Here is a 22709-nt window from a genome sequence, read left to right as displayed (position 1 = left end):
CCTGCAGAGGGCGGACAAAGGTGTGCTGCTACTGCCTCCTCCACTGGGGGAATTGAATTATATCCCTTCTCGGCGGCGCCGTCCACCTGGGAGAGCGTCGAGGAGACATTAGAGTGGAGTCTTATGGAGAATGGTGCATTCCACAACTTAGAAAGCTACGTGTGGAGCTCCGGCAGAAAAGGTGCAGACCTGGAAGTGGGCGTTTGGCGGTGGCGATGAAGAAAACCGCCGTTGAGTCTGTTAGGCGCAGGCTCCTTCGGCAGTGACCACTCAAGACCGAGCTGGTCGATGGCCTTAGATAGGAGGCGCACGAGCTCCGCGTCCACGCCAGCCCGAGTCCGGCCAGATTACTGGACCAAGGAGGAGGCGGATTGTGACCAGTCCTCACTGTCCGAGGCCAGGATGGAACAGCTGCCACCTGCGTCGTCTCCTTCCGCTTCATCACCTGAAGCGACGGCAGTGAGGGCCGAAGCCAGCAGCTCCGCGTCCGGGAGGAGCGGAGAAGGAGAGAGAGAAGCTCGAGGGAGGGGCTCCGGCGAACGTTTCACTGTGACTTCAGGCTCCGGTGGTCTCTGCAAATGGGCGCTTCTTCTTGCGTGGTCCAGAAGAGGGCGGAGCGACAGCTTCAACACTGAAAGCTTCGAGTCAAGCCCGCAGGGTCGACATCGGAAGCTCCTCGCAATAGACGCAGCCTCCCGAAGAAAGAGCGAGGGCTGCGTGGTCTGGGCCCAGGCAGAGAGTGCAGATCACATGGCGGTATCCGGCTCTCTCTGAGCGGGGTTCGGCACGAGCCCCAGGAAGTGCGAGGCAATTTGACAAAAATGCCTTGCGCTCTTTTAGAGGAATGTGAGTGTCGCGGCGGCGAACATGCACAGCAAAGCAAAGAGCAAAAGGATACTCGTCGCTGGATAGCATAGCAGACACGGAAGGCTGAAGGCGGCGAAGACGACCGGCTTCCTCAGACGCTTTCCTCTGCTTGCTGGTCGGTGGTTTCAACGGCGACGGCTTCTCTCAGGATCCAGCGATGCGAAGAGCTTCGCTGAAGAGATGAAAAATCAGGGAAGCAGCCTCCGAGCCGCTCTTTTATATGCTAAGCCACACACATTCTAGCGGGCTATGACGCGTAAAGGGTGCGAAGCCACGCGAGGCTCAGTTGTAGGCTGCTGCAGTAGCCACAGGGCAGCCAATGAGCATGCTAGACAGCCTGCTCTAGGTCTGCTAGCTGCTGCACTGCGTTGACAATAAATACAAAATTAAGGATAATTTTTTGGCTTCATATCTCGAGAAAAGATGACTTTACCCGTAGCGTAAGCAACTTACGCAATACGAGAGAACCTCTCGTAAGAGAACCAGTGTTACAGTGTGTACACTAATGTCTGGAAATTGCAGGAGTTGATCTTTAGCTGAATCAATGAAACCCATTAATTAAGACGCAGGTGATGTGGTTGAGGAAATTGCTTTTACACTTTACACGAACCCAGTCTTACACTTCCCACTATATAAGTTGATCATTAATAATTCTCAGTCTCAGCTTTTGACAGTTGTAAATCACAAACACACTTGTATAATTAACTCTTAGGAGGTCACACCCATCTGTAGACGCACACGTATAAGTGGAAGCGTGTGTACACACGGTCACACACCTGCAGGTGAATGTTTGAGTCAGGTCTCTTAAACATCCTTTCAGAGGGACGCAGTGTGGTGCTCCACTTGCCCTGCTTAAACACCATCAAAATGGGGGCAGATTATTTTGGATTCTCTTATCTCCGCAATGAGAACAAAAGAAATATCACCATTTATATTAACAATCCAGCGGACATCTCTGTGATTGTTATATATTTTCTGGTGGTTCTGGCTGTGGGAGTATGGGTAAGTGGCCGATAGTTTACATCCAACAATATTTTTACCATTCAAAGACTTGTGAATTTTTAACCTTGCGTCAACAACATATGAATGTAAAAGGGCTGTGTGAGATAAATCTGAAGAAAGAATGAGGATTCTGACTGATTTTGCAAAAAGTTTATAATATAATATAATATAATATAATATAATATAATATAATAATTGGAATTCAACATGGGTGTTTTTTTTTTTGCAAACATGATGAAATCTATCAGGAAAATAAATTGTTGTAATGGTCCTTTTTGTTATAAATGTACTAATAGATAACAATACTTCTATCTATTTACAACAACAAAACAACAACAAACAAGGCGATAGAACGCCAATCCATCAACACTTTGAGACTACAAATGTGAAATGTTATTGAGAAATGTGTCTGCAGGTATGACACCATATAAAGTCAAATGTGAATTTGTCTAAAGTGTTTAGTGTCTGGAACTTTTCTTATGCTGAACTTAATACCTCTTTTTGTTCAAAGGCAATGGTACGGACCAATCGATCAACAGTAGGAGGCTTTTTCCTGGCTGGCAGAAGTATGGTGTGGTGGCCGGTAAGGAAATGGCCATGGATGGTGGATGTCCAAGCTTTAAACCTTAAAAGCATTTTGTTTTGTGCGCCAGATGTGATGGACATAAACAAAATGACAATGCCTATCTGTTGCTATTTGATTATATTATGCCATGTCCCGTAACACACAAGATGTACAGGAACTCTAGTAGAAAAATAGGCCCACAACTTTAAAGATCCAGCAGTAAATGTAATTGTACACAAAGGGTACTTTTTTATCCCTATGCACACCAAACTCCATCTTGAGTGAGAATTATTTTTTCTGACCCAAAGACAAAAATTCTCCTGCTGTAATCCTTGGAGAGTCTTTGGCCACTTAATCCTCCCTGCCTTAAATTAAGACAATATAGACAATATAGACAAACACATCCTCTTCGTAACATTTCCTGTTAACTTCTTGATTATTGCCCTGATTGAAATTTAAATTTGCCTTGAAATTTAAATTTTCAAACTATTTCTATCAGAAAGACTCGGAAGGCAAGATAATATCACAATGACATGTATTAATTAATAGACCAACAGAAGGTGATACCACTTTCATTTGAGATGCTGTATGTATTCTTGCGATATTAAAGTGACTGTTCCAAACCATCTATGTAGGACGATTAGTCCTTCAACTGCTCAATAATTTTCTGTGGCTTCTAATGGCATTGATGGTGGTTATTCAATGTTCTCATATGGCCTTAACACAGATGACTTAACCTCATTGTTCTTTTTAACCTGTCAACGTACATTGGATACAGTGGCCCGTTTTAGGACTGTTCGAGAAAAAATAGAGTTCAACCGTGGCTGAAGGCTACTACTCGAGCTATAAGGCTTGAGTGCAGAAGGGCGGAATGGCGCTGGAAGAAGGATAAATTACCAATCTCTTTTGGTTTTAAAGGAGAATTTGTCTAATTATAAAAAAAAAATCAAAGTATCTCTGTAATGTCATCTGTAATAATTATCATAAGCCAGCTGTTCTGTTCAGTACTGTTAATGGTGTTTTGAACACTCCTCAAGCTACTTGTTTAGAGCCTTCTGCCGAAATGTGTGAAAAAATTCTATCACTTTGACACAAAACATCACATTTTTATTGATAATATTGACGCTGTTAGAGCTAATATTTCTTTTCCGTCTACTTTTTTATCCATTTTTACTGAGTGCTCTGGTGTTATTAATCAGTTTGAGCTAGTAATTAGTCTGTGTATTTAAGCCCTCATGTTTGCCCTGTGTCTTTGTCTAGTATTGAATATTTCTTGTCCAGGTTCTTGTTTTCAGTTACCAGTTCCCAGCCTTTTTTTTAGAGGTGTCAATAATAATCGACCGGCGATGCATCGCAATGCACGATTCAACATCGATGCGGCAAAGTGCCATAATCGATTATGTCACTGTTTCTTTTCTGGCCTTGGACAATAAAATTTTGAAGTTTCAATTACTTCCGGGGGCATAATAACAACAATAAAGATGGCTGAGGCGGAGGGAGATGACCGTGATAGATGGGTAATCAAAAACGCACCCAAAGCTTGGAAAGCGGACATCTGGGCACATTTCGGATTCTACGAAGTTAATGGGAAACTAGATAAGACTTACGCGGTGTGTAAAACCTGCCACACTAAAATCAAGCACGTTGGCAATACAACTAACTTATGGTCACTGCTGGGAAAAGTTGTCTGTTAGTGCTCTATTTCATTTCAAATAGTTCTAAAGCAGAGAGAAGAGAAACATTCGTCAAGCACTGAAAGCAGTGATTTATGTTTTCTTTTTCAGGTTTGAAAATGCCATATCCAATACAATTTTATTTTATTTAATGACATTTATGTCAAAGATACAGGAGAGTTATAATACACACATAGCAGCCAATAAAATCTGTTGTTCAGTATCTGACTGCTTGTATTGCCTCATGACTGATGAAAAATTGCCTAGTGTGCAGTAGAATTTTGATGCATCGCAATGCATCATAGAATCGAATTGAATCGAATCGTTACCTGGTGAATTGCAATCGAATCGAATTGTGAGGGCAGTGCCAATGCACACCCGTACTTTGTTTTATGTTTGATCAAGTGTTGATAATTAAGGTTGCATTTGGGTTCTCAACCAGCTTGCCTCCAGGACCATTCATTACACTATATAGGTAGTCAGACTGTCTCCTCTCCAGACTGTAGATGGTCCAGAATATAGCAGCTCGTCTGTTGACGGGTACACGAAAGCGGAAAGACATTACCCCTATTCTCGTCTCCCTTAACTGGCTACCTGTCCATTTCATGATTCATTTTAAGATTTTGGTATTTGTTTTTAAATCTCTTAATGGTTTAGCACCTAAATATCTTCATGACCTGATCAAGCTGTATGCTCTGCTAAGATCACTTAGGTCTGCTGACCTTGCTTTTAATTGTACCACGGGTAAAGTTGAAGACCAGGGGGGACCGAGCATTTGCAGTGGCGGCCCCGAAGCGCTGGAATAGTTTGCCCGGTATCACTTTATTTCGCTAGTCCACTTTAGACATTCTAATGACAATAAGTAAGTTTGCAGCTACATGTCAACTAGCCGTCATTAGTGTATAAGTAGACTGTCTGCTTAATATCTGCTAACACTTTATTTTGATGGTCTGCCAACAGAAATTATACTGACTATAAGTAACTTGGCAACTACATGTCAACTGTAACAAGTTAGCTCAAAGGGGAAATATTAATAATAACTCATAACTTATTCTGATTAATTAAACATTACAATCAATTAACATTACAATCAATTAATCAGTTCTTCCAACAAACTTTTTTGATTATTCATTTATTCTAAGAAAAGGGTATCTTTCATGGCCACAGAAAAATAATTCTTTCTTATGATGTACTTAGAGCATGTAACAGGTTCAAGATCGTAAAATAAATTTTGTATGCAAGCAGAGAATCAGAACCAAATACATATTGTGCACAAGTTTTATTAACAAAAACAGGAAAACATTACTAACATACAAACAAATACACATACAGGGGTAAATGGTAAATGACAGAATGAAACCGGAAAATTAAATGAAGCTACGGAGAAGATTCATTGAACATGAAAAGAACCATCAGCTTATCAATTTCAGAGCACCTCATTAAATGTATAATTGCATGGCCTTTGCAGTGGAGACATTTCTTAAAGTTATTGAAAATTGAAATTGTTGATGGTTTTGCGAGTGTCTAATATTGAAGTTGCAATCTTTTTCTTCTCCGTTGGATGAAGAAGATATGATGAACTTGCATGGTTAGTTCGACTCTGTTCTCATGGCTAGAGTGCAAATTGTGGCCTGCCGGCCTTGGGCCTGAGAGGACACACAGAGCAAATGGTGGGAGTTGCGATGGACTTCTTCTGTATTAAATGAAGATGTTTTGCCAAACTCCTGAGGTTGTCCTTGATTCTGTTGTGGTTGAGAGAGTCCTATCTCTCCTGAATGAGCTCATGGCTGGTTGTGAGTCAAGGCCTGTTACCATGGGGCCTGCTGAGGCCACGCAGGACAGCACAGCACCTTGAACGTACCGAGAAGAAGCCAAAAAAAAGTCGGAAGAATTGGTTGCTCATTCAGTGATGGTAAAGTTGCAGTTTTCTTCTGAGCTGGATTGAAGAAAATACAGTCTGACTCTGTTGTGAGAGTGAAGGCATAGCAGGCTGTGGTCACAGCCTGCTGGGGCCCATGAGCCACGTGGGGTGGGTCCCCACAGACATCAACCCGAAGAAGCAGAAGTGAAGGCCAGAGGAAGAGAGGACTAAGAGAGGGAAGGGCTTGTGGAGGTGCAATTTAAAGCCTGAAAAAGGTCCCACCTCTCTGGGTTGGCTCGACCAATAAGAGAGTTGGAGTTTCCAAGCGGGAGAATTTGATTTATGGATCTTTGTTTTAAGCGTTCTCATTTGCATGTGCAGCTGAATTGGTTGCTGATGAAGAAACAATGAAAGATTCTTGTAATACTAATATGTTGTTGTTATGGACATATCATTTACACAGTCATTTCGATCTTCAAAGTACCAATTTAAAGAGACCAAACATGGTATAGGTGAGGTTACATTGACCGTTGGTTCTATCAAAATCCAGTATCAAAAATAAAAATTAATAGAATTAAAGGTACAATATGTGGGAATTTTGCAGTAAAATATCCAAAAACCACTAGGCCAATGCTATATATTTTGTTTAGTTGATTACTTACAATATCCCAAATGTTTCCAACTATTTGTAAATCGTGGGAAAATTGCGATTTTAACCAAGGAAATGGGACGTGTGAGCAGGGGTGAGGAGTCGCCACTCAATGACGTCATATCCGTGTTACCCCCGGTTTCCGCCAGGTTTGCGCTTGTACTGGCTATAGTAACCATGGCGAACAGACGAGGACAACCGAGTTATGCCCATTATGCCTAGCAGGACGCTCACGGATTTGTTCAACCATTATGGGCCATTGCAAGCAGACTTTGAGACAAAAAGAGGACTAAAACGAAGATCAACATCTTTCGAGATGCCGAGAGCTTCACGTCCGCGACTAACTTCGACTTGACAGAGACAACTGTGTTGCATTTTACTTTATTAGACAGGTGAGCAAATGTACATTCAACTAATCAATGCTATTTAGTTCAACATGATGAAATGTTAGAATATGATCTGAATGTTATTCTAATGTTGATCTAGCTTACTGCTAGATCTCGTACAGCCAACAAACAACCTAACTAACAACATGCAGCACACTCAAATGCGGTTTAATGTGATAGTCAGAAGAATCAGAATCAGAAAGAGCTTTATTGCCAAGTGTGCTTGCACACACAAGGAATTTGTTTTGGTACTGAGGCTTCCAGTGGACATATACAAATACAACATGAAACATAATACTACAAATTATAAGAATAAAAAATAAAAATATAAATATATGAGAATAAAACTATCACAGTTGGGTTTAGTCAGAATAGACATTTTCAGATTTACAGATTATGAACCTATTTACAGTGTTTTGAATATTATAAATAAATAAATCTACATATAAGTATCACCTGAGTTGTGGGATATTGCACTAAACAGTGGGAGTATTGCACTTACAGGCATATGCCTTGGGAGGAGTGTTAACTGTTCAGGAGGGAAATGGCCTGTGGGAAGAAACTGTTCCTGTGCCGAGATGTTCTTGTGGCCAGTGATCTGAGTCTCCGTCTTGACGGTAACAGTTCAAACAGGTGGTGTCCAGGGTGAGTGGAGTCTGTGATGATTTTACCTGCTCTCTTCCTCACTCTGGAAGAGTACAGGTCCTGGAGGTTTGGCAGGGGGGCACCAATAATCCTCTCCGCAGTCCGGACTGTCCGTTGTAGTCTCCTGATGTCTGATTTGGTAGCTGAACCAAACCAGACAGTGATGGAAGCGCACAAGACAGACTCAATGACGGCTGAGTAGAACTGAATCAGCAGATCCTGTGGCAGGTTGAACTTCCTCAGCTGGCGAAGGAAGTACAGTCTCTGCTGGGCCTTTTTCACAGTGGAGTCAATGTGATTGTCCCACTTCAGGTCCTGAGAGATGATAGTGCCCAGGAACCTGAATGACTCCACTGCTTCCACAGTGCTGTTCATGATGGTGAGTGGGGGGAGTGCTGAGCTGTTCCTCCTGAAGTCCACGATCATCTCCACTGTTTTGAGCGTGTTCAGCTCAAGGTTGTTATAACTGCACCAGGCAGCCAGCTGTTCAACTGTCTGTAAGCAGACTCGTCACCGTTTCGGATGAGACCGATGACAGTGGTGTCGTCTGCAAATTTCAGGAGCTTGACAGTGGGGTCTTTAGAAGTGCAGTCATTAGTGTACAGGGAGAAGAGCAGTGGGGAGAGAACGCACCCTTGGGGAGTAGTGTAACTGTTAGAGCAAGTGAAACAGCGCTGCGTTACCTTAAGTTTCATTCGTCTAATAAACTGACCTGTGTGAGTATTAATTCAGCACTTAGCACTTAGCACTTTGCACATAGTGTAACTGTTAGAGCAAGTGAAACAGCGCTGCGTTACCTTAAGTTTCATTCGTCTAATAAACTGACCTGTGTGAGTATTAATTCAGCACTTGCGTGTAGTTCGGTAGAATAAAATGTCCTTATTCCTTTATATCCCGGGACTCGCGTTGCGTGTGGCAGTGGTATACGTCTAGCAATCGCACCCTGCTTCATACCACAGTCATGTTAAAAACATCAATGTATTCACTCATCCATAAAAGATCCATCAGCTTGACGACAAGATCCATACTTACGTTTAATGCGGAATATACCTCATCACTATACACCTTTGTTATTGTAAGTGGTTAGCGACCCCTAGTGGCGAAAATTCCTACATATTGTACCTTTAAAAGACACTACACAAAACAGTAAATCATTCACACAATTTTCTGGGGTGCATGTTCATTTATAGATCCGTTCGTCTATGATTAATGCAGCAAAGTTTGTTTTTAAGTCTGTTTCTGTCTTCTCTGTCTGGACCACATGATCACATTTTTAACAGCAATAAAACCAACTTATCTGATCGTAGTCATGGTAACCAAAGACCCTTCTTACCCTTGTTGGGGGATGGGACCACAGATCCCAGAGTGAGTTTTAAATATTATTTGTTAGCTATAACAAATAATTGTGTCTGATTTGTCTCAGCCATTACACAACTTATTCTACTAACCCAAACCCTAACACCTAACCATAACATAACAGTCTACTAGAAGTCTTCTACAGTGTACTTAAATTCTAATGAAAGTTTGTTGACATGTAGTTGCAAAGTTACTTATAGTTGTCATGAACCAGGAGGTTTCTTCATTTTTTTTCTGTTATTTATCTCTCGCCCACACCTGCAACCACTTAAGGCGGGCATACACTGTGCGAAGTCTGTGCGATTACAGCAAGGTTCCTACTCACACTGAACGAGTAAATCGCATGCGATGGGATTTTATGTGCTCACACTATACGGTCTGAACGTTGAGCTGCGACTTGACTGCTTACACTATACGTGTGAAATATGTGCGATAAACCCCCGTGCTGGGTTGGTAGACGATATTATGTATCCAGAGATAGTCAAAACAAGCATCAGTTATCAATATCAAGATGATTTAGCACTTCCAATTTATGTATTAAATTATTATTAGTATGATTGTATTAGGGAAGGCTAATTTTATTATTAAATTGATCTGCTATTATAATTAATTTGCCACGCAATAATTTCACAGCACATCACCCTAATGCGCTGTGAGCATAATAAAATATTACATAGAAGCTTACTACTCGAGGAATAATAAAATAATAATAAAATTGTGTATGCCTATAATTCATTGTAATCAACCAAAATGTTTTAGACAATTTTCAATGAGGATCCTCATTGAAAATTGTCTAAAACATTTAGGTGGATTACAATAAATTATAGGTATATAACTATATTAACAGTCTATAATATATCCGAACACTGCAATAATTAGTGATCAATGAAAATTAAAAGAAGGTTTATTTCAAAAACATTGTTTAACAAATTAATAAAAGAGGCACGGTGCTACATCGCAGCTTGGAAGATGTGGGTAGCCTAATAACTAGGGGTGGCACGGTTCACAAAAACCACGGTTCGGTTCGCATCACGGTTTTAGGGTCACGGTCTTAGGTTCTGTATGGTTCTTGTTGTTATTTTTTCTTTTAATCTTTAACACTCCAGAAATGTACTTCAGCATATGACATAGGCTATAGCTTAACTATCCACAATTCAGGATACAGTATTAAAAAAAATGTATATAATCATGCACAAACTGAATTTGACTTGACTTTAAGCACATTATTGAGACCATCTCTGAGGAAAGCTAGGTGACATTTTGATACAGCAAGAGAGAAGACATTGATGAAATGCTTTTGTTTATATTTGGCAAAAAAGGAGAATGTGTATTGCTATCTCTACAGGGACTTATGTGCATTTTTAGCACACAAAGATTAAAATTAACTTGCATTTATCAAACTGTCAACGTCAGTGTAGCTCTTACAAAATGTTTATCTTTTAAAAGAAAAAGAGAGAAACTCTTAAAGCACTATCTTTTAAATAAGTCAAAATATGTTACACATATTGCCTATAATGAGGCTATAACAAAAGCAAAGGCATAACCATAAAGTAAAACATAAGTTCAACCTCAACACAAAAACAGTATCAACAATCCTTCTATTCCCTGAGAGTGAGGATAATTTTATTTTCACTTGAAATTAAAGTGCAGTATTTGGAAACATATGACAGGAGTTCTTATCTAAACTTGGTGTCACTGTATTTAAATATCATAGGTAACATGAAATCCAAAATGTTCCCACACACCGGATTTGTACGACGCTGGCGCATCCTCCAACTCTGGTTAGCATTCCTTATATCTCCCACTTGACATTTCTATAAATGACGAGACCTGCAGCACTCCATACTCCACTTTTACTGTAGGCTTGTTCGACTTGAACCGGCGCTGCACACATCGATCGGTTTATGACATCAAAGTACCACGAGAGTGATTGAAAAGCATACGGAGCCGTTGCTCTCGCGGTACTTTGATGTTATTCATCGATCGGTCTGTGCAGCGCCGGTTCAAGTCGAACAAGCCTCATATGTATGGACTGCATTTATATATAGCGCTTTCACAGACCCAATGGCCACCAAAGCGCTTTACATATTGCCTCACATTCACCCATTCACGCACTCATTCATACACCAACGGCGGTGTCAGCCATGCAAGGCGCCATCCAGCTCGTCGGGTGCAGCTGGGGTTAGGTGTCTTGCTCATGGACACCTCGACTCTTGGTCAGGTGGAACCGGGGATCGAACCACCAACCTTTCGGTTTGTAGACAACCTACATGAACCACTGAACCACATCTCTTATTTCGCACGAAAAGTAAACACACTGTCTGAGGTCACGGGCACGAGGTTACATTGCGCATGCGTCCAACGTGCGATGCACACACGCACCGAACCGAGACAAGCGAACCGAACGGTTCGGATGTTTTTTCATGTACCGTGCCACCCCTACTAATAACTGGACGAACTGGAGGTAAGCAACAGTAATTTGTAGCTAGTTTGAACTACAGAACTTAAAGAGTTCCCTCTTTTTGTTTTTGTTTTGTTTTTTTTGCTGCAGATTGAAATGGTTAAAATTCTGTTTTCGCGCAGGCGCAGTGAGGAAAAGAACAATGAGTTTAGGGCAATCGGTTCGTAGCTCTGCTTCAACTGTGCGATATAGTCACGAGGAGCGACCAAAATTTCTGACATGGCAGAAATTCATCTGACCATCCGAATGCCGATCGGGAGAGGTTAATCGCCTCTCGGTACACTGCACGAACACTGCAAGACAAACGACGCACGACAAAGCTGAAAATCGGCCTGAATCAAAAAAAGAGTCGCACGAGTCAGAATTAGGCTCAGAATCGGACGAAAATCGCACAGTGTATGCCCGCCCGCCTTTACTCTCTGTCATTCACGCACACACTCTCTCTCTCTCAGCTGTCTCTTGTTACTACCAGCAATCATGTTGATTTTCTACTCACCTGTTTCTCTATCCCGCTGATTAGGTTTGCTTTTTCATGCTTTCCCTTTTCTCACCTCTTTGCCAGATTATTTCGTTATTCTCTCATGCAAGAGTTCTCTCTGTTCGTCTCGTTCCTGTCTTGTCTGAGTCTCGTCTGGGCCTCGCCCCATACAGGTATTGCTTTATGTTTACTGAGAAAACGTTCGCCCTGTACTCTGCCCAGTTACCCTACTGCTGAAGGCTGGCTTGCTCCGTATCCCGCTATCTGTCTTCCTATGCTTCTCTGAGAGACCCGCAACCAGTCGCCACCCGGTCCCAGATCAACGTGCAGTTTCGGTTCGGTGATAATTCAAGGAGAGGATTTCTGTTATATTGCCCCGACTACCGGCTTTGTTATTCTACATTTTGCCTGCGTTGGTGGCTCTCTCCTTGTTTTCATTAAAGACATTGATATCTGCAATTCGCTCTTGGGTCCTCTCTCACATCCCTGTCCTCCCTTCTTAAGGACATTTGATGTCCTTAAGAATATATATTTGCAGTATAAGGAAGAAAAACCATCTCAACATATTTTTTCAGCTCCTTTTTCAGGAGCTCTGCTAAGAACAGGTTGATTTTATGATGTCTAATTAATATTCATGAGCCTCTCTTCTGATTGACCTGTTGTTTTCTGAGTGACGCATGGCCAGGCCAACCACAGGTAAGTAGGGTCATGTATGCTGTAGCCTGGTGTGGCTTGGTGATGCTCACAAGTAAGGTAAGTAAAACACGTGTAATCATAGGCGGAGGGTGAACCAACTCCAGGGTAAGTCTAAGATGTGCGTTTCCCCTTGATGCATTTAAATAGATTTCCTACCAACTATAACCATGTAGTTTTAACCAACGTGTTGCCTAGCAACAACTTAAACTTCCCAAGCATAAATGCTTCCGTTAACTAATTTGTTATTAACGCAACTGCACGTTTACAAACTGTTAATTTTAGAAAAAAAGCAAGCAGCACTGTATGCCTGGCAGCTAAAATAAATAAAAACTCGCTTACCTAATGCAGCAAAATCCTGCGTTTAGACCTGGCATCATATGCGTTGATGATGTCCTCGTTGTTTCATTTTGTGGTTATGTCATTCTCAATATACAGCAGACTCAAGGATGAAAGTCTCTCCTGGCACATTGTTGAACGCATCCTCTTTACGTGTCGCATAGCTGAAAAAGATATCTCGCATGTTACAGTCCCCAACAGTAATGTTAGAGCCAACTTGAAAAGTTTTTCAAAGTTTGGATAAAATCCAGTTGAGAGTGCCTCCTTAACGAAGTCAGGAGATGTGTGACGTGAGTTCAGTTTCAGTAAATTCATCTCAGTAGGCTACATGCCAATTTAGGGTTGATAGAGAGGGTGGTCGCATATTTATTTAAAAGAAACTGCGTGCCTTCTGGGTCACATTTTAGCACTGCATCCATACTCTTCGCTATTCCCATGGTCTGGGTCATGGTCCTTTGTGCCCAAATCCACAGGTGTGCTGCTTTTATTTAACACACTCAAAGATCTGTTCACAAGGCCTGATGCAGCCAGACTCACCGGCTGTATCTGTGAAGACGAGCTTTCTTCTATGTTTTTGTCAGATATTTGCACACTTGAATTGTATGGGTAAGGGCTGTTGTTTAGATCGTTGCAGCTTGAAGTCTTTGTCTTAAAAAATATTCGTATGTCCATTGTCAACTAAATTGGCTGCAAGCTCAAAATTAGGCTAATAGCCTAAATAACTTTTTTTTTCTCTAGAGCACATAAACCCGCGTTTTTAGGTGAGTAATGGATATGGGTGTCATAAACTGTTTTTTAAAATGAATGAATTTGTATTTAAAGTGATCACAATTAAATAAAAACATTGTAATTTATGAATTATATTGCTTTCATTTATTTAAAAATTGTTAATTGAAAAAAAATCTTACATAAATGAATTATCTCTGCGTGTGCGCACGGCATGCAATTTATGTTTTCCACAGACCACAGCTGAGCCAGCCCAGTCGCGCTTATCATTTGGTTTTGGAGTGGAGGAAACTGATCCTAGACCAGCAATGATATGCAGCTTTTCTTTATAAAAGCAACTAGTAGTAGCAGGCAGGCTGCTCTTGAGGGAGAAAATTTCACTTGAATTGTATATTGCTAGTCTCAAGTCCGTGGCCAGGGGAAGGCTAAGCCTTATGGGCGTATATGTTCGAGCCGGACTCAGACCCCAAATCAGCGATTTGTGTTTCAGAATGGTAATTAATGGTTGTTGTTTTTTTTTACTGTTATTATAAGAGCATTATAATTACCATTATCCATAATCACCATAATCATGCTGCATGCAGATTAAACATTAATGCTAACTTAAACTGTCTGTAAACAAACTCAGACTTCTAAAATAACGTTACACATGCAAGTACACTAAACGTTAGTTTCTGTTAGCAAAACAAAAGACACAGAGACTAAATGAACTCAATCTCACTGTCTTTAACTCAATAAAAACCACAGACACCAACTGTGTAACTTAGGAAAACAAACAATGTATTTTGTCTTTTTTTGTCTTTTTTTTCTTGTTTCCAACAGATTTTCTATCAAAGCTTGTGGCAACCATAGACTGTAGAAAACAACACGGCAGCATCAATTTAGCAACACTAAAGTTAGTGTTGCATATCCGTTTACAAACTATAATTTCAGATTATGTTGGCTCCATAATGTAACATACAATGTGTTAGAAGTTTATTTACGGGTTGCGAATTTGAGGTCTGTTGAGGTGTATAAAATGCACAGCTACTTTATGCAGGCTGTGTACATTTGTCTGTGGATTTACTGTCTGAAACTTATATGGTATTTACATAGCCCCTAGACCTCTGTTATCATGAAAAAAGCCAGGAAATTTCACGCTTTGTGAGTGTTGCTTTTTTATTGTGTTCTTCTGTGCTGTTTGTCATGGTTCTGCCATCCTGTCCTTGATTTTTCCTAATCTTGTGGCAGGATCATGACAGACCCATGTTTTGTGTACAAGCACATGGCCTTTTTTTTGGGTGAATCTAGCTGTGAGTAACTTGTTGGAAGTCTTGTTTAAGCGAAATGTTTGTTCCTGTCTTAGTTGTTAGTTTATTGTCTGAGTCTTAGTCTAGTCTAGTCTATCCTGTCTTGTTTTGCCCCATCGTGGGTTGTCTGGATGGAGAGTCTGGAAGCCGCTCCTTAAGGTGGGGGTTCTGTTATGGTTCTGCCATCATGTCCTTGATTTTTCCTAATCTTGTGGCAGGATCATGACAGACCCATGTTTTGTGTACAAGCACATGGCCTTTTGTTTGGGCCATGTGCTTGTGTTGTCTCGTTATGTAACTCCGCCCCCTTGTTACCCTCGTCTTGTCATTATTGTTTAGTCAGTTTCACCTGCCTTCATCATTAGTGTTCCCCATTTAATCCCCTTGTGTTTGCTGTCTTGTGCCGGTTCATTGTTTGATGTAGTGACATGTGTTGTGTGAATCTAGCTGTGAGTAACTTGTTGGAAGTCTTGTTTAAGAGAAATGTTTGTTCCTGTCTTAGTTGTTAGTTTATTGTCTGAGTCTTTGTCTAGTCTAGTCTAGTCTAGTCTAGTCTATCCTGTCTTGTTTTGCCCCATCGTGGGTTTTGTTTTCTGTTTTTGTCATTAATAAACCCCTGTTTGTATTATTTGCTGTCTGCGATTGGGTTCATCCTTCATCCACATAACACTGTTGACTCATTGATATGTGATTGTACTGATATGTGTGGTTGATGTATTACATCTCGGATGTATTAAGCGAGGTACGAATAATGGACCCCAGGTGTTAGTAATCTGTACCTAATCTGTGTTTCAGAAAGACATTTTTTAACCCTCTAGGGTCTGAGGTGTTTTCTGGGCTCTGGAGGTGTTCTGACATGCCCTGGCATTTGTGACCGGTCACGGAAACTAGGGACACAAGTTGGTTCTGGGGCGTTTTGAGTTATTCATAGATTTTGAAAGTGTAGTCTCCAAGCTTTCCAACGATGTGTAACATGTGGAAATCTGATAATATTTGGAGAAGTTGTGGCCATTTGAAGATAGGCACTTAAAAAAGCTCAAAGATGAGAAAATGACCTTTAAAGATTGTGCAGTTCTCACCTGTCTCTGCTGCTGGGAGTGACAATAGGGCTCATTTACATCTCATTTAGATAAGCCATACCCCCTAACACACAAAGACCAATATGCCATATAGCCTTCATGTAACGCAAAACCAGCAACAACACACAAAGACCAATATGCCATATACATATAACGCAAAACCAGCAACAACACACAAAGACCAATATGCCATATACATATAACGCAAAACCAGCAACAACAAACAAAGACCAATAAGCCATAGGCCTACATACTGTATAACGCAAATAGCGCGTGTGCCCAAAATGTCAACAATATTAAAGTTTATGCAGGAGGCAAATGCATGCTGGCATTTTTCTTTAAGCAATCATGACAGGAATTTTCCAAATAATCACATTTCACCTCCTCAAATTACTGTTGCAAATCTCTTTACACCACTTTCTTATGTGCGTATACACACACAAATGAAATGTCCGCAAGCACATTATACCATCAGCAGGTTCAGCATCTTAAATAACGACTAAAGAGAAAATGATGCTTAACTTACATTTCAGAAACGCGCACGGCAGGCCTTCATCGCAGCAAAGGTCTTAACTGCATCCTCTATTTCGATTCTCTGTGCCAGTTCATGTTCTATGGAGATTGTTGCCAGTCCATTAACTCTGTTCCCTGTTCACAAAACGTACCCCATTCAAAGCAATCGGGACGTCACATATGAAACAGCCAGCCACCGCTGTCAGCGAGCCGAGCTGCCGCATTCAAGCACTGAGGGCGCGCGCGCCGCGCCAATATCTCCGGTTCAGTTTCCTGAGCCCACGAAGTGCGGCGAAAACATTTTCGGTTTAACTGCCACGGTTCAGCTCGTCTGCGACAATCTTTGCGGCATCCATCTTCATTGAATTTTGATATCAGATAGAGCCGGCCAGAGCACAGCATAATAAGTAGCCATGCGGTTCACTTGGAGGGCGGGGGCAAAAGCGCCGGGTTATTCAGTATGGAAATTCACACAGACAATGACACGCCACGCCCCCACTGCATGCTATAATCTCCGAAAACAAGCCGATTTCAACCTCAAAATGTAAGCTTTTAAATATACCAATACTGCTATCTCAAACATGGAGAGGCTTCTTCGTGATTTCAATTAACAGATTCTGCAAAAAATTGAAATTCACCAATTTTGAAAAACTCTTCTTTCTCATTTTCCTCAAGTTGTGCTGCCGACATGTGTCCCTGGTTTCTGTGACGGGTCACATTTGTGCTTATTTCTGTTACTTGTAAAATTTTCATGGCTAAAGTCTGATTACACTGTATTCAGCACAAATTCTGCTACAATACATGCTCATACATGCTCTGCTCATGTACATAAAAGCTTGTAATTTTGAGAAAATGGAAGCTTTAGCGTAAGTTCTGCCAGGACGACTCAATTGTTACATCACTTATTACTTTCTCATCTAACCAATCTAACATCTGGGAGCTGGTCGATTTGGGTATTCAGAGTGATATTGTGTGAGGAGTGTGGGATTGAGTGTGAGGATATCATCATGTAACACCCAGGAGCGTTCCCCGGGACCGTAATCCTCCCAGTCGATGAGGTATTCCAGTCTGGGACCCTGCCGTTGTGAGTCCAGGGTGGCTCAAACTCTATAGATGGACTCTTCCTCTGCAATGTTGGGAGGAGGAGGCACTTCGCCGTCACCAGATTCAGTGGGAGGGGAAAACAGAGGTTCAGAGTGAGGTTTGAGGAATGATATGTGGAAGGATGGTGAAATTCGGCAATGAGGTGGTAGGTTCAATCTGTAAGTGACTTCATTGAGCTGCCTCTGCACTGTGAATGGACCTATGTACCGGGGACTCAGCTTACGGCAGGGCAGGTGGAGATGGATGTCCCGCATCGAGAGCCATACCTTCTGTCCCGGTTGGTAGCGAGGGATAGGTGTTCGGTGGACGTCAGCTTGTCTCTTGTGTCTCCACACTGCCTGTTGTAAATGCACGTTCCATACCCTCTCGCTCTGTTTGAACCAGTGGTTGACAGCTGGAACCTCCGAGGGCTCAGACGACCAAGGAAATAGAGGAGGTTAGTAACCTAGGATGCAATGAAATGGGGTGAGCCCTGTGGTGGATCGACATAGAAAATTTTGAGCATATTCTACCCAAGGGAGGAATTGGCTCCAGCTGTCCTGGTTCAGGTGGCAGTAGGACCTCAGGTATCTCCCGATCTCTTGAATCTTTCTTTCAGTCTAGCCGTTAGTTTGAGGATGGTAACCGGAGGAGAGGCTTTTCGGATATTCCGAGGAGTTTGAAGAATGCCTATCAGACTTTTGAGATGAACTGGGGTCCACGGTCCAGCAGTATGTCTTCGGGGATGCCGAAGTGGCGGAACACGTCTTGAAATAAGGCTTCGGCCGCTTCGAAGGCTGTAGGTAATCCCTTGAGGGGAATAAGCTTGCAGGCCTTCGAGAAGCGATCAACAACTACGAACACGCAAGAGTTGTGGTTGGAGATGGGTAGATCAGTCATGAAGTCAATGCCTATGTGTGTCCAAGGTCATTGAGGATTGGGAAGAAGAACCAGTTTGCCCTTTGGGAGTTTTCGGGGAGTGTTGGTAACGGCACAGATTGAACAACCCTTGACATACTGGGAGATATCCTGAGGCATGGTGGGCCACCAGTAGCGTTGACATAAGAGCGAGAGGGTACGTCGGCTACCTGGGTGTCCAGAGCCCGGAGTATGTGCTGAGGCCTACCGGCGGAGCAGGGTTGGAGCAGTTGACTTGGATGATCTGTGTATCAATGGCCCACTTAATGGGACTGACGATCATGGTTGGAGGGAGAATGGGTTCTGGAGTTGGGTCATCCGGGGTTGATTGATAAAGGTGAGAAGGCAGTTCTCTACAGTTCTCTACAGTACAGAGCTCTACAGTTCTTGGTTCCTGGTCGGTATGAAGACAGTAAAGTTGAATCTGTTGAAGAATAAAGCCCACCAGGCTTGACGTGGGTTCAATCTTTTGGATTCTCGTAGGTATTTGAGATTGCGATGGTCTGTGATAACTTCAAACTTGTGATGTGCTCCCTCCAGCCAGTGCCTCCACTCTTCAAGTGCTAGTTTGATGGCAAGCAACTCACAATTTCCTATATCGTAGTTCTGCTCTGAGTAGAAGGCGCATGCATTGAGTCCCGGAGGATCCCTCTGCCACTGTGAGAGGACCGCTCCGACCAGTGGATGAGGCGTCCACCTCGACGATGAATTGCAGATCAGGATTTAGGTGAACTAGGATCAGAGCAGTTTGAAAGGCTTGTTTGAGTTAAAGGAAGGCATCGGAAGCTGCTGGGGTCCAGGACAGAGTCTTGGGCCGGCCTTTGAGGGTTGACGTTAGAGGAGAACTGATAAGACTGTAGCTATTGATAAATCGACGGTAGAAATTAGCGAATCCATGAAAGCGTTGAAGTTCCTTTATGGTTAAGGGTTGTGGCCAGTTTTCTCTTCCACCTTCCTCTGGTCCATCTGGATGCCTTCATGGTCGATGATGTATCCCAGGAATTGGACGGAGGTGGTGTGGAACTCTCATTACTTGAGTTTGAGGTAAAGTTGATGTTGACAGAGCTTTTCGAGGACCTGCTTAACGTGGTGGCGATGTTCGGCCAGGTTCCGGACGTAAAACAAGATGTCGTCAATATATACCACGACGAACCGATGAAGGAACTCCCGGAACACCTCCTTCATTTAGCCTTGGAATACTGCTGAAGAGTTGGTCAGGCCATACGGCATGACCCGGTATTCATAGTGGCCTGAAGGGGTGATGAAGGCCGTCTTCCACTCGTCTCTTCGGCGCATAGTCCAGTTTCGAGAAGATGTGAGTTCCCCTCAGCTGCTCCAGGGCGGCTGGGACCAGAGGAAGTGGATAACTGTACTTAACTGTGTGGGAGTTGAGATAATGGTAATCAATGCACGGCCTCAAGCCTCCGTCGTTCTTGGAGACAAAGAAGACACCGGAAGCGGCAGGGGATGTTGATGGACGGATGAATTGTTGCTGTAGTGCCTCCTGGATGTACTCCTCCATGGCCTTCTGTTCTGGGATGGACAGTGGATATACTCTGCCCTTGGGCAGAGTAGCCCCAGGTAGTAGGTCTATTGCACAGTCCCATGGCCGGTGTGGTGGAAGTTGAGTTGCTAGCTGTTTGCTGAAGACATCCTGGAACGCCCGGTACACTGGAGGGATCTGTATCTGATGAACTACTTCTGGACTTTCGATGCAGGTGGAGTTGATGGAGAATGATGATCGCTCAGGAATCGTGGATGAAGGAGAGTGAGTGTTAGATGGCTTCGGGACTGAAGAGAGACAGGATTGGAAGCAGTGGGAGATAAATGCCTGATGCGACCACGGCCCAGCGGCTTTCCTTGGATAGTGTGAATTTTTAGGTCTTCATCACAACGTCTCCGGTGGACGTTTAGTTTTTGGAGTAGCTGGGTCGAGATGAAGTTCCCTGCCGAACTGGAATTGATGAGGGCTTGCGCTGAGACACAAACGGATGAGGTCAGGATATGAACAGTGGTACGGGAGAGAAAATTAATTTGAGGTGGAAAATGAATTGTACTTACCGCCAGGCGTGGTGGTCTAACAGGGCAGGAGTTTATAATATGATCTTCTCCCATGCACTACAGACACAGTCATTGGAGAATTCGTCGCTGACGCTCCGCACGAGTCAGGTGGTAAGAATCGACTTCGATGGGTTCAGGTGCTGGAAGGACAACTGATGGTGCAGCGGGATTCAAAAGGGAACAGGCGGTGAGGCGTTGTGAGACTCAGATGGTTTTTTGAATGAGATTTTCTAACCCTGTAGCATCGTCATACAGGACCATTAACTGGCAAACTTCAGCACTGAGTCCTTGACGGAAGGCTGTCACGAGTGCAGTTTTGTTCCAACGGCTAGTGGCTGCCAGGGTCCGAAATTGGAGAGCATAGTCGCTGACTGAATTTTGTGATAGGGTTGATGCGGTTTGTCTAAAAACGTCCTTAAAGTGACTGAAGAAGGCTGATAGTGAAGTGATTATGGCAGCGTTGGACTGACACAGTGACTGGGCCCACTGGAGGACGCATCCGGACATCAATGAGATGATAAATGCCACCCTGGCACGACAGAGGAAGTGAAGGGGAAGTGTCTCTTTATAGTGAACAAGAGGGCGGATGGTGCTGATCTGGTGCCTCCGTTACAGATACACTATGGAAGCAACAATTACAACAAGTCTGTTTGAAGGATGGACCAATCACAGCTCATGACAAGGAGCCACTAACGGCATTCTAAGCACGGTCTTCCACCATTGTATGCGAGTAGGGAAACTTGGTGAGATACCTCGCTATGTTCTCAGTGGGTTACGCAAGTAACCTAACATTTTCTTTCAAACAATCGCTTGATATCTCATTATGGGAATGATATAGCCAACTACCTTAATGCATACTTTCTGAAGCTGCTAAACAGACCCGGCAAGAAAGAAAGATAACCTTTCAATACTGCAAAGAGCCAACTTTAAGAACTGTATGAGACATAGTAAGCACAGTGACATCAAGATGTTAAAATCTGAAAGATGCATGAGGGGAAGCCCAGCTTGCCGCAGCACAATTCAAATGATCCCTTTGAATAATGCCCATGAGGTAACCATACCCCTTGTAAAATGAGCCATTAAGCCCGCTGGGGAATGAAGACCCACAGATGTATAGGCCAATTCAATCGCTTCCACCATCCAATGGGAAAGGTGCTACAAGGAGATCTACATAATACATAATCCTGTTTACATAATAGCGTAATGCTCATACAGGAAACAAAGTGTGCAATTTCCACTACTCTTCCAAGAAACAGCTGGTCCCAGCGCAATGGGAGCAGCCAGGGTTCTCCCTGAAGCAGCTGAAAAATCTCTGCCATCCACAGCCTCTGTGGACAACGGGTGCTATCAGAAGGACAGATAATCCATTTACTTTTGAGGGTGGAAGAAATTAGACTCAGTGGTGGAATGCATATAGCAACACATATGGCCATGGTTGTGCCAGTGCATCCACACCCAAAGGTAAATTTTGTCCCCGAGAGAGAAATACAGCGGACACTTTGCGTTTGCTTGCGAGGCAAAGAGATCTACGGCAGCCCTGCTGTGTATCTTCCAAATCTAATCTACCACCTGTGATTGAAGCTCCTACATTCATGACTCCCGGGATGTGCGTTGCACACAACGAGCTGAGGTGCACAATGCCCCGGACAATCAGCTTGCAGGCTAGATTGTGCAGTTGCAACTAATGCGTTCCCCCCTGGCTATTGATATGCCACCACCAGTGTGTTGTCTGTGCTAACCAGAACACATAACGTCTCTGGTTACGTATGTAACCCTGGTTCCCTGAGAGGGAACGAGGCACTGCGTTGAGACGCGGTGGGAACGCCCTGCGTGATTGGGTCATGAAGCATTTGTATAATCAGCCCAATGGAAAGATGAGACGTCATAGATGACATCATAGACCAGTAAGCTATAAAGCACCCCTAAAAAAAACAGACCGCGTCAACTTCTGGAAAGCCTGAAGCAAGTCGATCAGGGCATGCAGGAAGTATTGCAGGAGAACGCAGAGTCTCGTTCCCTCTCAGGGAACCAGGGTTACATACGTAACCTGAGACGTTCCCTTTCA

General features: G+C 43.0%; 1 protein-coding gene across 1 annotated transcript in view; it reads left to right on the top strand.

The window, feature by feature from the left end:
- The first annotated feature begins 1693 nt into the window (after positions 1-1693).
- LOC143750151 (sodium/glucose cotransporter 1-like) overlaps positions 1694-22709 on the top strand; it is a 63485-nt gene continuing 42469 nt past the window's right edge. The window contains exons 1-2 of the mRNA XM_077243031.1: positions 1694-1869; positions 2381-2452. Of these exons, the coding sequence (XP_077099146.1) occupies positions 1735-1869; positions 2381-2452 (207 nt within the window). The 5' untranslated portion in view covers positions 1694-1734. The remainder of the gene's footprint in view (positions 1870-2380; positions 2453-22709) is intronic.

The sequence above is a fragment of the Siphateles boraxobius genome, unplaced genomic scaffold, assembly GCF_051911475.1.
Source record: "Siphateles boraxobius isolate OS27281-9 unplaced genomic scaffold, OSU_SipBor_1 25, whole genome shotgun sequence".
Taxonomy (NCBI): Eukaryota; Metazoa; Chordata; class Actinopteri; order Cypriniformes; family Leuciscidae; genus Siphateles; species Siphateles boraxobius.
This window is presented reverse-complemented; position numbering and strand designations above follow the sequence as displayed.